Source organism: Eutrema salsugineum, unplaced genomic scaffold (assembly GCF_000478725.1).
Source record: "Eutrema salsugineum unplaced genomic scaffold, Eutsalg1_0 scaffold_1, whole genome shotgun sequence".
In the NCBI taxonomy this organism is placed as follows: Eukaryota; Viridiplantae; Streptophyta; class Magnoliopsida; order Brassicales; family Brassicaceae; genus Eutrema; species Eutrema salsugineum.
Window position 1 is genome coordinate 7674167 of NW_006256909.1, and position 15749 is coordinate 7689915.

The window sequence follows — 15749 nt, forward strand, 5'->3', positions numbered from 1 at the left end:
TAGATCCTCAGATCACCGCCGTGGACGTGGTAATGGACGTGGTAATGGCCGAGGACATGGACGTGGAAGACGTGGACGCGGACATGGTCGTGGCAACCGACCTAACCTCAGTTATGGTCCTGGTCGTGGTCGAGGCATCACCAAGCCGACCCGCCACACCAACCCCGATCACTCTGCTTGTACCAGATGTGGGATGTTCAACCACCCAACAAAGCAATGTCGCACCCCCAAGATCCACTGCGATCTATACCAGAAGTACGGAAAAGCTCCTGCTGAAGCCAACATGACTCAGCCAGTCGATGCTGCTAACCTGGAAGGTGACGACCTCCTTGATGATGAGAACACCACAAACGAGCAGACCGACCCCATGGACTATGAAACAGCTGATCTCCTCGATTAATTCAATCATCTGAAACTCTGATACAATTTGATTTTGTTCTTTATTTTTTTCATTTTGGGATTTGTTTCATTTTTTTCCATTTGCCTTTATTCTCAGACACTGCTTTATTTTATGATTTATCACATTTTCTGAATTCCTCAATACTGAATTCTATCTTCTATTCATAATAAAGCACACCAGCAAATGGAAACCATAGTCGTAGATAGTGGATCCAGCCACACTATCTTAAGAAACAAAAGTTACTTCATAAACCTAACCTATCAAACCGCAAATATTAGCACCATCGCGGGTCCCTCAAACCTTATCGAAGGATATGGCCATGCCTATGTGTTGCTATCAAATGGCACACAACTTGAAATACCAGATACTCTATATCTCCTAGTTCGAAGAGAAATCTTCTGAGCTTCAAGGATATAAGACAGAATGGTTTCCACATAGAAACCCAAGGTCAAGGGAACAAAGAATCCCTCCTAGTCACTAAAACCGTAGACGGCCATAAACAAATCCTCGAAACCATACCCGCGCTCTCTACTGGACTTTACCATGCTAAAGTCAGTATGATTGAAGCTAATACCACTCTCAAAGCCTGGTTTACTGATTATACTATTTGGCACGACCGGCTCGGTCATCCCGGTGCAAATATGATGCGTAAACTAATTCAAAACTCTCAAGGGCATACCCTCAAAGAAAACCGAGCTTATCCTCAACACCTCATGAGCACAGCTTGTTCTCAAGGTAAATTGATCACTCGGCCTTCACCAGTTAAAATCTCTAAACAAACACTTCATTTCCTAGAAAGAATCCAGGGCGATATCTGTGGACCTATACATCCATCTTCCGGACCATTCCGGTACTTCATGGTCCTTATAGACGCATCGACCCGTTGGTCATATGTTTGTCTCTTGTCCTCTCGGAACCAAGCCTTCGCTAGGTTCTTGGCCCAAATCATAAAATTGCGGGCCCATTTCCCTGACTTCCCACTAAAGACTATCCGCCTTGACAATGCTGGTGAATTTACCTCACAAGCGTTTAATGACTACTGTATGGCCATAGGGGTAACCGTGGAACATCCTGTAGCACATGTCCATACTCAAAATGGATTGGCTGAATCATTCATTAAACGCATTCAATGGATAGCCCGACCATTACTCATGAGATCAAAGCTCCCGGCCTCAGCATGGGGACATGCAGTATTACATGCTGCTGAACTCATACGCATCCGGCCATCTAGTGAACACAAATATTCCCCATCCTAACTACTCTCGGGTCATGAGCCAGACATCTCCCATCTCAAAACATTTGGGTGTTCAGTATATGTACCCATTGCTCCACCACATCGAACCAAAATGGGACCTCAAAGAAGGATGGGAATATATGTTGGTTTTGACTCTCCCACTATCATAAGATATCTCGAGCCAACCACTGGAGATCTCTTCAAGGCCAGATATGCGGATTGCCAATTCGATGAATCGGTATATCCCTCTTTAGGTGGTGAGACAAACAAGCTAGTCAAAGATCTTTCATGGAATCAAACATCATTAAATTGGCAAGATCCTCGGACTCTAGAATGTGATTCAGAGATCCAAAAGATTATTCATTATCAAAAGCTAGCTAATCAATTGCCAGATTCCTTTGCTGACCCGACCAAAGTAACCAAATCGTACATCCCAGCTTGTAATGCACCAGTACGAATAGCTGTCCCAACGGGACAGACCCAAGTTGCTACAGAGTCTGCACCACGTCTCAAACGGGGCAGACCTCTCGGTTCCAAAGATAAGAATCCCCGGAAATCAAAGAAAGGTGCAATAACCGAAACCGGGATTCCTGCAATATCAGACATAGCCGCGGCTGAGACTCAATCTAATGAACCCTCAATGGAAGTTCGGGACGCCGAATCTCCAGGTTCAGAAGATAACAATGAGATCTCCATCAATTACAATATGTCCGGAATACAATGGAATCGAAAAGAAGTCGACTTAAATGCACTCTTTGCATACAAAGTAGCACTTGATGTTGCGCTCACGCAAGAGGATCTAGAACCCACGTCAATAACACAGTGTACACATCGAACAGATTGGCTAAAATGGAAAGAAGCCATAAACGTGGAGTTAAAGAGTCTCAAACTCAGAAACGTGTTCGGTCCGATCATCCGGACCCCATCACACATCAAGCCAGTGGGCCACAAATGGGTCTTTGTGCGCAAAAGGAACGAACTCGGTGAAGTCGTTCGATACAAAGCACGGCTTGTAGCACAAGGATTCTCACAGAGACCCGGAATCGATTATGAGGAGACTTATTCTCCAATGGTGGATGCAACAACATTTCGATTCCTCATAAGTCTGGCCATAAGAGAAAATCTTGATCTGCGGTTAATGGATGTTATAACCGCATATCTCTATGGGCCCCTGGACAACGAAATATATATGAGACTCCCAGATGGCATTGAACTAAAAGACAAAAATGCATCTCGAGATCAATACTGCATCAGGCTGAACAAATCCTTGTATGGACTGAAACAAAGTGGGCGTATGTGGTACAACCGCCTCAGCGATTACCTCATCAAAGAAGGCTACAAAAATTGACCCCATCAGTTCATGCATCTTCATCAAGAAGTACTCAAACAAAGGATTTGTAATCATAGCAGTATACGTGGATGATCTAAACATCCTCGGAACATCTGGTGAGATCTCCCAAACAGTCGACTGCTTAAAAGCAGAATTCGAAATGAAAGACCTAGGCAAAACAAAATACTGTTTGGGATTACAACTTGAGTACATCAAAGGAGGAATCCTTGTGCATCAATCGGCTTATATCGAAAAGGTACTCAAGCGATTTAATATGGACCAAGCTCACCCATTGACCAGCCCAATGGTAGTTAGAAGCTTAAGTGATGACCCTCTTGGTCCCAAAAAGGATGATGAAGAAATCCTTGGTCCTGAAAAGCCATACCTCAGTGCTGTAGGAGCGTTAATGTACCTGGCTAGTCACACTAGACCAGACATATGTTTCACCGTGAACCTCCTCGCTCGATATAGTTCATCTCCAACTCAGAGGCACTGGAACGGTATAAAACATCTCCTAAGATACCTTCGAGGTACTCAAGACTTAGGACTCTTCTATACTAACCAAAATAAAGATGGGTTAGTCGGCTTCGCCGATGCAGGATATCTATCAGATCCGCACACTGCTAAGTCTCAAACTGGCTACGTTTTTACGCATGGAGGAACAGCCATCTCTTGGAGATCAATGAAGCAGACACTCACTGCCACTTCATCAAACCATGCTGAAATCCTAGCCATTCATGAGGCTAGTAGGGAATGCGTCTGGCTGCGCTCCATGACTCAGCACATCCGCAGAGATTGTGGTATGGACGAAGACACACAGCCCACGGTGATGTATGAAGACAACGCGGCATGCATAGCTCAGCTCAAGGAATGATATATCAAAGGAGATCGGACGAAGCACATTCTACCGAAGTTCTTCTCAACCTCAGACTGGCAGAAGGACGGCACTCTCAGCGTTCAGCAGGTCCGATCCAGTGAGAATTCAGCTGACCTCTTCACCAAATCATTGCCTACTTCAACACACCGGAAGCTCGTCAAACAGATAGGAATGTATAGACTTAGAGATCTGCAGTGATGCTACAATCAGGGGGAGTAATGCGTGTTGTACTCTTTTTCCTTCACCATGGTTTTGTCTCACTGGGTTTTTCCTGGTAAGGTTTTAATGAGGCAACATTCCCCAGCGCATTATCGAGATCCCGATTGAGTAGCTGACCCGGTTCACTCGTCCAAGGGGGAGTGTTATAACACATATCACATATGGACTCTTATACCGGCCCATTAGGCCCATCAGGGCATTGTACTTAACCTAGATTCCCTATGTACTCTATATATACATTCCAGTGATTAATAAAGTTTCTAAGTTTTCACAACAAAAACAAGTTTTTCTTTTTAGACCACCTTTTAATGTATTAGAAAATACCTTACCAAGCGATCGGTACCTTCCAAAAATAAACCCTAGTAATTCAGCAATTCAGACTCAGTTTGCAAACGTCGACGTTGTGTAGAAAATATGAATCCTTGATTGTAGCTAATACAAGAAGACCTAGGTGTATACAAAAGGAATATTTCTATATTTACATATAACATATTATGCGGTGTACGTACACAGCACACCACAAACGATGTAAAAACTATTTAGCCTATTTTACTCTTCATTTAAACTAAAACTTAAAAAAACATTTGAATCTATGACACTAAAGCCAAATAAAATGCCACAGCCACTACACCAAATCCTTATTTTTCGCGTTTAGTTACTCTATGTAATATATTAACAATAAAGTTAGATAAAATTCATAAGACAAAAATTCTCGATGAATCCCATATAATTTCCGATTTATTGATTTAGTGTTAGAAGTTAATAGTTATCCGACTATTTGATTAACGCTTAGCAAAATTTTGAACAGTAATTGACATAATTGTGGATGAGATAAAACAACTTGGAGTTGAAGTAATTCGGGTCAACATAAAAAGTGTGATGGGTAATCACAACAATTCTAATTAAAAAACTATATTATTTGAACGAACTCCTAAAAACCTGTAAACGCTTTTCTCATTTTTACGTTTTTTTATGCAAAAGCAAAACATAATACACTGGTTGACTGGGCCGATGAAGCCCATATATAACCTGACGCGTCATTACCAATGCTTCCTAGTTTAGTTAGGTTCGAGTAAGACGGTCTAGTTGTGTCATAAATACGGAACTTCTGAGGGTAAGAGAAAACAATTAAACCGTCTCGCTTTTATAATCAAATCTCTCTCTCTCAATTTGCCATGGAGGAGACAGAGCAGAAGCATAACCCTAATTCTCATGAGCGTCTCAAATCCTGGTCAGATCTCCCTCTAGATCTGTTAAATTCGGTTTTCGAACGCCTCAGTTTTGCTAATTTCCAACGAGCTAAATCCGTATGTTCGTCATGGCACTCTGCTTGGAGACAATGCGTGCCCAAGAATAATCTGATCCCTTGGCTGATTCTCTTCCCCGAAGACAACGAAAACAACAACAGTTCCTCTTGCACGTTGTTCAATCCCGAGGAGAGAGACAAACTTTATAGAACGCAAGATCTTGGTTTGGAATTCGCAAAAAGTATTTGTATAGCAACCTGTGAAAGTTGGCTCTTGATGCAAAATAACCTGCGTAATCTCTACATTGTGAATCTCTTTACCAACGAGCGGATCAATCTACCTCCTATGGAGTCACAGATCGGAACGACAAAGATTCAACGAACCAAAGATGATCGGTTCCTCGTTACAAGTCACGACGGAGAGGAGTATCGTGGTATGCACTTACGATCCGCTGTGTTTTGGATTGACGAGAAAACCAAAGATCATGTAGTTTCGTGGGGACTTGGAAGATGATGTGTGGTTTATTCCAAGAAAGGAGCTAACTCGTGGAATCAAATTCCGGTAGTTTCAGAGTGTTGTGACTTGGTTTACAAGGATCACAAGCTTTACTTTTTAAGCTACCGTGCTCGTGATTTTAGAATCTTCGATTTTTCTGGAGAGACTCCACAAGAAACCTTTCGACGTAGTGTTTCTGTGGAGATGTTTTGCCATGGTCGGCAACTTCGTAAACCAAGTAATCATTGGCGCCTTTTTGCCACAAAACTTGTAGTCACAGTAACAGGAGACGTTCTCAAGGTTGAGCAACTTTTGAGACCGATATCTAGAAAATGGTCCTTCCGGGTTTTCAAGGTCGTTTCATCATCAGGATTCGTGGAAAATCGCGATCGGATTTATTCTTTGGGAGATGGAGAGTCAATGCTTTTGGATCAAGGAATCACTGTCCTCGCCAACGAAACTAATGGACTGATACGAAATTCCATCTACTTCAGTGTTATTGATCATGAGAACAACGCAAACGATACCTTTCTCTTCAGTCTCGTGACAAGGAAGACGGAGTCGCTGCACAAATTTGATAGCTCTTCAGTTCAATCCTCTAGAGCTCGATGGTTTTTACCAAGTTTCACTCATACATGTACATGATGTTGTTGATCTCAAAAATGTTTTTTTATCTCTTTTTATCAAATGTGTTTTTCACTAATTTATAGTGATCATGACTTACTGAGTTTGAAAGAAACGTGTTTCCACTTTCCACTACTTTTAGTCACGGAAAGAAAATTGCTTTTTGAAACAAGGTAAGATCTTAGAGCATCTCTATTAGGGTCTTTTACTCAGATTTTGGCACAAAAACCTAGATATTTCTCTAAAATTTTGATGGATCGCTCCTTATATAAGAGATAAAGAGACTGTCTCTTACGCCAGGTGGAAGGCTGCGATTGGTTGGATATTTTTTTTGTTTTTAATGTTTTAATTTTTTTTTCTCTCTAAAAAAAATACTAAACTATTCCTAAGAAATCTATGAGTGAATAACACTAATGGAAATGCTCTTACAACTACGATACTTGAGCATGTAATAATATTTGGCCAACAGTATCTACTTCAACATAATTTATGTATTTGGATAATCATGGTTACCTCGTAACATTTAATTAAAACAACTGTTGAGATGATCATGATCATGTCCATATAAGATAAGAAAGAGTACTATACTATATAGGAAGCGCATGCAGAAGATGAAAATTTACAAAATGACTTGAAAAATGTTGCTATTGTGAACATAACAAAAACGACTTGAAAAATTTACAAATATGTTGCTATATGAACATAAATTGCTGTATTGTTTATATCTAGATGCTTTCTAATGAATATAACACATGTTCCTAAAGTTTTACACTCTTAACAAAAAATGATGTATTTTATTTAGGCCGTCTGAAATCTGTCGTAAAACATCTAGATATAAAAAATACATCAATTTATGTTCATATGGATCTACAATTCTGTTTACACTTAGAAAAATTTAGAATATCTATATATAAGCCATTTTTTACCCATTTTCGACAGACTAATGATTAAGGTATGAAAAATTACAAAATTTAAAGAGATTAGTCTTTAAATTACATGATTAGATTCATATAACAACATTTCCTTTATGAATCAACATAAAACAAAAGTTATGATGAATTTTAAAATTTATTAATGACCAACATATAACCTTCTTAAAGATATATAAAACTTAAGATTATATTTTAGGGTTTGATATATATATTTAGTTAAATGATGAAAACAATATAATTTTGAGATAAAATAACATCTAACTCCTTTATAATAACTAATATCATCATAACAATCATAATTATCAAAAAAATAAATTCAATTTCGATGTTTCCAAGCCTTTATTCATCGCATTGCCTTCGAAAATCCATCAAAAATGTTTGTATCTGTCAAATATTCATCAGAAATTTCTAATGGATTTCTGATGATTTTTAAAAACACATGTTCAAAATTGATTTAGTATGTTTTTTTACCATTTTCGACTAAAAACGGGCAGTCTGGTGGTAGGAAATCTGTCAGAAATTTCCGATAAAATTTTGACCAATTATTATTTAATGTTTAGGATTTGAGAATTATTATTAATGTTAAAACAATGATCATATTTATTATTTGCAGGTAAGTTTGACAGTGGCCTTAACAATATCTTATTTTTGCATGAAACATTTACGCCTTTACGGAGATTTGTTGATTTTGAAAGTAAAAATTTGCAAAATACACTTCTACATCCATTATTTTATGACGTAAGGAAAACCATTATTTAAACATCCATATTACTGACATTTATTAAAAATTTTAGTTAATGTTTGTCGCAAAAACATTTTCAGTTTCAGTAAATATAACGGAAAAAAACAGTAATCGATATAACGAAGATATTAACTTATCAGTAATCGATGTAACGAAGAAAAACAGTAAGAAAAAATTATATTAGAAGAGAAGAAAATTTAAGGAAAAAAAATTATATGTATCTTGAAATATCAGTGATAAGAATCTACCTTTATACTATATAGAATATCAACACACTACTTTATATAATAAGAATATATTCAGAAAATTTTGATTACCTTGAAAAACTTACAATTGCTAAGCAAAATCTGTAAAACTCTACCTTCTGGAGTTCGCTTTCATGATTTGGTTGTATATCTTTTTCAAAGTTTAGTGTTTACGTGGTGATTTAACTAGAACGTACCTAACTTGTACCAAATTGATACCAAGTTACTAAGAACAGAAAGTTCATGATAATGATTTAACAACACTAATCTGGTTAGAAAAGAATAACCAGCCCATTGGAATATCTGCCATAGAAAACTCAAAATTAGAAACCAAAAGAAACAAAACAAAATGGGCCCTCAATCATTAGAGACCGAAATGGGTCAAAATCAAATTTAACTCTTCTTATTCAAATCTTATAATTCGTGACATGTATAATTAATAATTGTGTCACAGATGAATCATTTAATTCAACTGTTCTTATTTAGTAAAGTAACTTTTTTTTATTTTGGCTTAGCTGATTGCCAACGTTCTAGCCCTACACATGAGAAACAAAATGGCTGAGAGACCAAACTAGTTTTAAGCCATTTTCAAATTCTTTTAATCTAGCATTTTAGATTTCAAGTTAATGTAATTTATTGTAAGTTGGGGATATATATTATAAAGTTCTAAAAGACGTGAAGGCAAAATTTCTCATCAACTGTACATCTCTCTTATTTGCTCTTACTATCTTTCATAGGTTGTTGTCCAAAAAAAAAAATCTTTCATAGGTTAAAAAGTAATATAATAGACTTGTTGTTATTCATTGAGAGAGTCCATAACCACACCACCGTTCGGATTGATTGTTGTGGTAGTTAGTAATTCGGATAAATCTTAGTAAACACGAACCAAACTCGGATACTCGCAAGTATTATCGGAAAAAGGTTTAGAATTGGTGAGTATAGTCCGTTTAGTTTTATTTTTATCTAAATTCGGTTCTATGGCTCAAGTTGTTGCATCTTGCCTAAATGACTCATTTTTACTAAATTAGCATGGTAAGAAGCAAGACAATTCTTACGGCTGAAAACAAGGAGTTTGGACGATGACAACATAATATTTGACGTGAGAGTGAGCAGTCTATCAGGTGATGACTGATGAGCATTCTCTCCGGTTAGGAAACAAGTTTCTATGATTTTGTGTAAATATACTGTTTTTATTGTTAAGAAGAAAATATATATAGTGACTTTTTTTCTTCACTTAATTATGTTACTCTTTCTGCACACATGGGAGGTCTAAAGTAGAAGCTGGTTATTTATGTTCAATTTGTCTTCATCTTATATTATTTGCGGTTATACTTTACCTATTTAATTCTATTTAATTTGAAACTGTTAATTTTCTTTCCATGCTTCTTTTAACAGCTAGCCATTTGCTTTATTATTTAGGAAAAAAAATTCAGACAAATCTCAATACAGCTACGATCCTTACTGTTATCTGGAAGTATGGATCTCAACTAAAAAATGTAGCACGTTATCGTCAATAATTAGAGTAAAACAACAACAACAACAACAAAAACATATGTTGAAGAGGAAAACATAGTTGAGATCAATCATGTTTGCCTAAAACTTGGGAAGCACCGTCGAGCGCTAGAGAACTGAACTAATGACCAATCAAATATGTGAACCGGCTCCGTCTTTTTGTCTCGAGATTAAAAAGAAAGAGATCATTTGTGATCATTCTATGACAAACACTGAAATAGATGGCATTTCTAACGAATCGATCAGTGTCATTGGCGAGCACAGTTATGCCTTGATCCAAAAGCATTGCCTCGTCTTCGCCCAAAGAATCAATCAGTTGGTTCATGAATCCTGAACCAAGTTCTAGACCTTGATCTCCACATTTTCTCAACCTTGAGTACATTTTCGGTCATACTCTAACTACAAGTCTTGTCGAAACTGGCGACTTAAACAAGAATTCCACATTAAGACCTCGCTGAAAGATTCGTAGTGGAATCTCTTCAGAGAGATCGAATCCTTGTAAACCATGTCACACCAACGATCTGAAGTTTCTGGGATATGATTCCACGAGGTATCTTGTTGTTACGGCTAGTATCACTTACGCTATTTACTTTGTAATATTCTTGTGATCTCAGTAGTTTAGGAAAGTAGGTCTAAATGTTTCAGTATATATATCGTTGTAAATCCTTTGATGAGAAATACAGAAAACCCTTTTCACATTGCCTCCTTCGATACTTTGTCATATCTCCTTTCTTGGAGTAAAAGACACACCAATCTCCAAGTACCATAGAGCAACATAATTTTTGGTTATAATTTTTGGTTTTCTCCTCAATCCAAAGGACATGGGCTCGTATGCTAATGCCTTTGTACTCCTTGACCTGTAATGCAAAACTTATCGCCACCTTCAGTTTGCTCCATCTTCGCCGTTCCAGGAACTAGAGTTAGAGTTAGGGTTATTCTCTATAGCAGATTGATAGAGACTGGGGAAATCTCTCTGTTAAAAGATATCTTGTATTTTTATTAATAGATAGATCATTTTTTTCTGTTAAATATAGGCATCTCAGGCCCAGTCATTACAAGCTCATTATTTATTCTTTTGTACTAAGCTGTGTGATTTCTGTGTGATTTCTACGCTTGATATAACCAAAACCAAAATTTTCTGCACATACTTTGAACTTTGTCTAAACATTATTAATTAATGGAGTTTAGAGTGAGATTTCAAGTGGAGTTGGAGATGCTTTAAGCAGAGTGAAGTTTTAATCTTGTATTATAATTAATAATGTTTTGACAAAAAAAAAAGAAGAAACCAAGGCAATGAGGCTCTTGTACAATAATGAGTATACACCCTTACCTACATAACCCCACGATCTTACTATATGTAGAGGTCAATCTATTTGATATTAAAAAGTTAACTCCCAAAAGAGCTTTTCTTTTTCACTTATATAAATCAGTTAGATTCCACAACAAAATCGCACTCAAGCCATATCATTTTGAACACATCTGCTATTTGATTTGTAGTTTTTAATCTTTAGCTATACATCACTTTTAACTAAATAAACTAACATGCAATCATCGTTCGTTAATTGATGTTGTGGAGGATTAGCGCATATATTTTGAGCAACCGGTAGAGAAAGAGGCTGTTGTGCAACAGGTCGAGCAGGAGGCGGTTGTGCAACTGGTGGAGCAAGAGGCTGGAAAGCCGGTGGTTCATGGTGGTGGATCACGAATACATAATTTCGAAATTCTTGATCCAAAACCCTACAAATTTGCGCAAATCAGATATGTGAATATATAATATCGAAATATTAAAATCTTCTACTATAATTTCAGGATATTACCAACATTAGAGAGCGTGATTCAGAGATAACTCAGATATAATCAAAACGGCAAAGAAATGCTTGAAAAATAGAAATGAAGATGGTAGAAATTAGCTTTAGAATATGAGATTTGGTCAAAAAATTAAGATATGAACCTAAATTAGTTTCAGAAACCTGGATGTCGAAAAAAAAAACAAAAAGCTTCCTCTAAACAAAATCTGGCTAAAGATTGAAATGGGAATGTGCTTTTAAACGAAAGTAAGAGAAGTTTCAAAGAGAGTAGGTTTTAAAGTGGGTTCATAATCTATCATCTTTCTGATTAAATCCCTGCCATAAAGCAAAAGACTTAATCTGAGATGTAAAATCGGAATGAACAAAAAATCAAACTTTACCTGAACATACGCCTTAGGAATAGGCTCAACGTCTACGGGAAGGTCCTCATATTTTAACCCAGAAAGAAATTCGCATAAACTTTCAAGAAACAGAGCGGCTCATTCCCCGTCGTAGCTTGAACAATTTTTACGATAACTTTCGTCCTCAAGCTGATTCGCATCACCGAAGATTCTCACGAGCTCATCCGATGATTTTGTAGCTTTGATTTGTAGTTTTTAGTCTTTAGCTATACATCACTTTTAACTAAATAAACTAGCATGCAATCATCGTTCGTTAATTAGAGAAAAAATAATATGTTGTATATAAACCCCAAAAAGGAAAAAACAAAAAAAACAAAAACAAATTTGAAGAACGAATACATAACTGAAAATGAATCATGCCTTTGTAAAACTTGGCAAAAACAATCTAGCACTTCTGAGTTGAAACGAACAATCAAAGTTGTAAAGTTGCTCCATCTCCTGTGCCTCGAGATTTTCTCGAGATTTAATAAGTCCCCTTCATAACGTCCAAAGCAATAAATGGAATTTCTGTTGATTTCCTCATTGTCATTTGCAAGCACAGTGATTTCTAAATAAATAAAAAAGATTATAATAAAAAATTGAAGATATTATTGAATTTTTTTGAATTAGTGGAAGTGTAAAAATGTAAGTAGCCAAAGACGAGATTAATGGTAGGGGAGTGTTCAGAATCTGGAGTGGCGGACGAATACAAATCTCGGAGGAGATGGATCAAGTTTCCTCTTATGGTTCTGGAAAACATTGTGTAGAACTCATTAAGTGAATGTTCACGTAAAAAATCATCTGCAGACATTTTTGTTTGTTTGAGGAAGATGAACTAAGATTCTTGGAGGGCTTTCTTTAACAACGTCCTCTGTTTTGTTTTGGAGGGAGCTAATGCATATATAACAGAGCTGGTTTGCGTCAAGAAAACAAATATACATATACATATATTTGAAACCAATTATTTTCTTTCTTGTTTTAGGAATCAAAATTCAATTAATGAACACAACTTGCACAAACACCATTAGATTCCTCTCTTTTTTTTGTTCCTTTTGTCCAAAATTAGATTCGTCTATAGATATCAAAATTTTTTTTTTTTAAAAAGTGTGCTAATACTCAATTTATAGCCCTCAAGTACCGCAATCGAAAACAATTATGATCAAATGAACCATGGTTTGACTCTTTACCTGGGTTAGTTTGTCTATTTACAACTAACGATGCTTTCAATTCAAGCATTTGTGTAAAGTATAGGGACCTTTTCTGTATTTATCTTAAATTGTTCCTACCATTAATAAAGAGAATGAGAGAAAAAGGAAACCACCACTATTTGTTTACACAGCAAATCTCAACCGTCGGTTTTTAGAATGCGACGACCGTTGGATCCACATCCGTACACTCTCGATTCAGTCACGATCTTCTCGAACTCATTTTTCACCGTTGGATCCTCGAATACCCATGTCTCACGCCCGACCCGAATCTCACCTCCGCCGTCTATCTCCCTTACTAACACAGTAACACCCAAACAGCTTGCCGTTTTTGAAATTTGTGCATAAGAAAAAACATAAACTGATAAACATATTAAATGAGAATTTAATTTATTTTGCCACATACAGTACATTGTTTGACATGATTGGCTCAACAACTCGTCTAAATTGGTTTCTCCGTGTGGTTATTTAGTCATATATGAAGTTCAGATTGCAGTTACAAAAATTTACAATGGTTCTTTCACAAGAGGAACAAGACTTTCTAAAGCAGGTTGGATTATCAAGAGATGAATGGGGCACATACTTAGGTGCTGGCAAAGCTGAGCATCACACACCAGTACGTGCTTTAGAAGGAGAATTTCAAGCACTCATTTTCGCAATGCAGAGTTATTAGAGCAAAGGATATAAGAAAGTATTTTTCTAAGGGGATTACAAAAATCTAGTAGATCTTCTCAACAACAACATTTTGGATTTCAGCATAATTAATTGGATTCGAGAGGTTAGATTCTGGAAAAACAAATTTGAAGATATACTCTTCAAATGGGTTCCAAGGGGAAGCAACAAACCAGCGTACATCTTAGCCAAGCAAAGAATTCTAGATAACTTTTATAACTCCTAAGTAAAGTTCAAGACAAACAACTCGGTTTGACAGAATTTTGAAAACTGTGATTGGCTGATATATTTGTATAAAGGTGTGTACGTGTGACCTTATATTAATGATAACAAATTAGCTATATATTATTTGTATAAAGGAGTGTAGGTGGAGTTGGAGATGCTTTAACCAAAGCGAGATTTCAATCTTGTATCAATTAATAATGTTTGGACAACAAATAAAAGAAGGAACCAGGGCAATGTACATTTTGACATAATTCTTCTTCTTCTTTCTCAATGGATATAAGACACATTTTTTTACTGTATAATGGAAAACTGAATATTGCAAGTTGAAGAAAGGACTAAACAACACAACCTATGATTTTGATTCATAACAGAGCCTGTATTTTTGTAAAATTATGCCATTTGAGTTGGAAGACAAGGTAAAGAAGTATCCTTTCTGCACATTAGTATTACAAGACATAGTACATCTTCTATGAGTTCCTCTCTTGTGGACATTTGACTTTTGCTTTTTTCAAGTCAATGAGCTCCAGAAGATCAGGTTAAGTTGTAGTAAGCACAATAAAGCTAAATTCTTGTCCCTGCATCCATCCTATTACAGACACTTTTTGTTTTTCGCCGGAAATATGAAAAATGATTTTTTTTTTTTTAAAGTTAAATCCACCTTGTAACGGAGGACTCGTTGTCTTCAACTGCTGAACTCTTCCTCTTCCTCCGTGCCAGAGAAATCTTCTCTTCTCCGACGAGTAAAGACGAGTTAGTCTGAAGCAACATCTGAGTCAACTCGACCTCCATTTCCAACCTTCTTTTCTCCGCTTCCCACCTCGCTGCCTCACGAGCCTTGATCATCTCCATCTCCGCCAATTCCGTTCTCAGCAGCGAATCGGACAAGACTCGTATGATCGCCGACAGCCCCGTCGAGGTTGTTGAGGCAGACCACCGATTCAACTCGGTCCCGGAATCGGAGCTCGAGTTTGACTCAGTCTCTGAGTCGGAGCTACGAGGAACATCAGATCCATTTTCACCCGACAAGTCACCGTTGTTCTCCGAAGATGATCCAGCCGTGGTTTGGCTCCGGCGTAGTCTCACCGACTTACCCATGAAGTGTGGTGTGAGTGATCGTTTTGAAATATTGGGCAGAGAGACAGTGGAACATGGGTTTTTGTTTGATTCTTCAGCTTTAAAATCCGATTAGTCTAAAGTCTAAACTAAACTATGGGGTGTTATTCAATCATGGTTTTTAATAGAATTTAAATCCAACCACAATCCACTATTATTCAACTAATGATTCTAAATAATGTTTTAAAATCAAGTGTTATTGGTTCTTTTGATTGTAAATCATATTTAAAAGGTTTTAAAGTTTGGTGTTATTCAATAAAGATTTCAAATCTTTCATTAAAATCCAGTGTTATTTAAAACTAAATAATTTTTAAAATCTTTGTACATTAAGTCATTTCAAATCAATTCTAATAGAGTTTTATGAGTAAATTATTAGAATCAAAATCCAAAGTATATTGCAGAGATTTTAGAATCTAAACAAATGAATCCATCAAACTGATATCAATTTTTAAATCTAGAAGATTATAAAACATAGAAAATTCATTTCAA

At 36.7% G+C, this 15749-nt stretch overlaps 2 protein-coding genes across 2 annotated transcripts; one reads left to right on the forward strand and one right to left on the reverse strand.

Moving 5' to 3' along the window:
• Positions 1 to 5235: 5235 nt before the first annotated feature.
• Positions 5236 to 6447, forward strand: LOC18028666 (putative F-box protein At4g22170). Its single transcript, XM_024148749.1, is given in 1 exon segment — positions 5236 to 6447. A coding segment is annotated over 1 exon segment (1212 nt).
• An 8208-nt stretch (positions 6448 to 14655) lies between these two features.
• On the reverse strand, positions 14656 to 15457 carry LOC18028667 (uncharacterized protein At4g22160). The gene is made up of 2 exons (XM_006413623.2): positions 14806 to 15457; positions 14656 to 14722 (listed from the first exon to the last, which is right to left on the reverse strand). Exons 1-2 carry the CDS (start codon positions 15240 to 15242, stop codon positions 14656 to 14658), a joined length of 504 nt encoding a protein of 167 aa, XP_006413686.2. The 5' UTR covers positions 15243 to 15457.
• Between the last annotated feature and the right edge of the window lie 292 nt (positions 15458 to 15749).

Bases quoted from the DNA above. Each gene is read 5' to 3' on its own strand.
- LOC18028667 (XM_006413623.2), bottom strand. From the start codon at position 15,242: ATGGGTAAGTCGGTGAGACTACGCCGGAGCCAAACCACGGCTGGATCA. The intron at 14,723-14,805 runs GTGGATTTAACT...GGATGGATGCAG, and splicing joins AACGAGTCCTCCGTTACAAG to GGACAAGAATTTAGCTTTAT.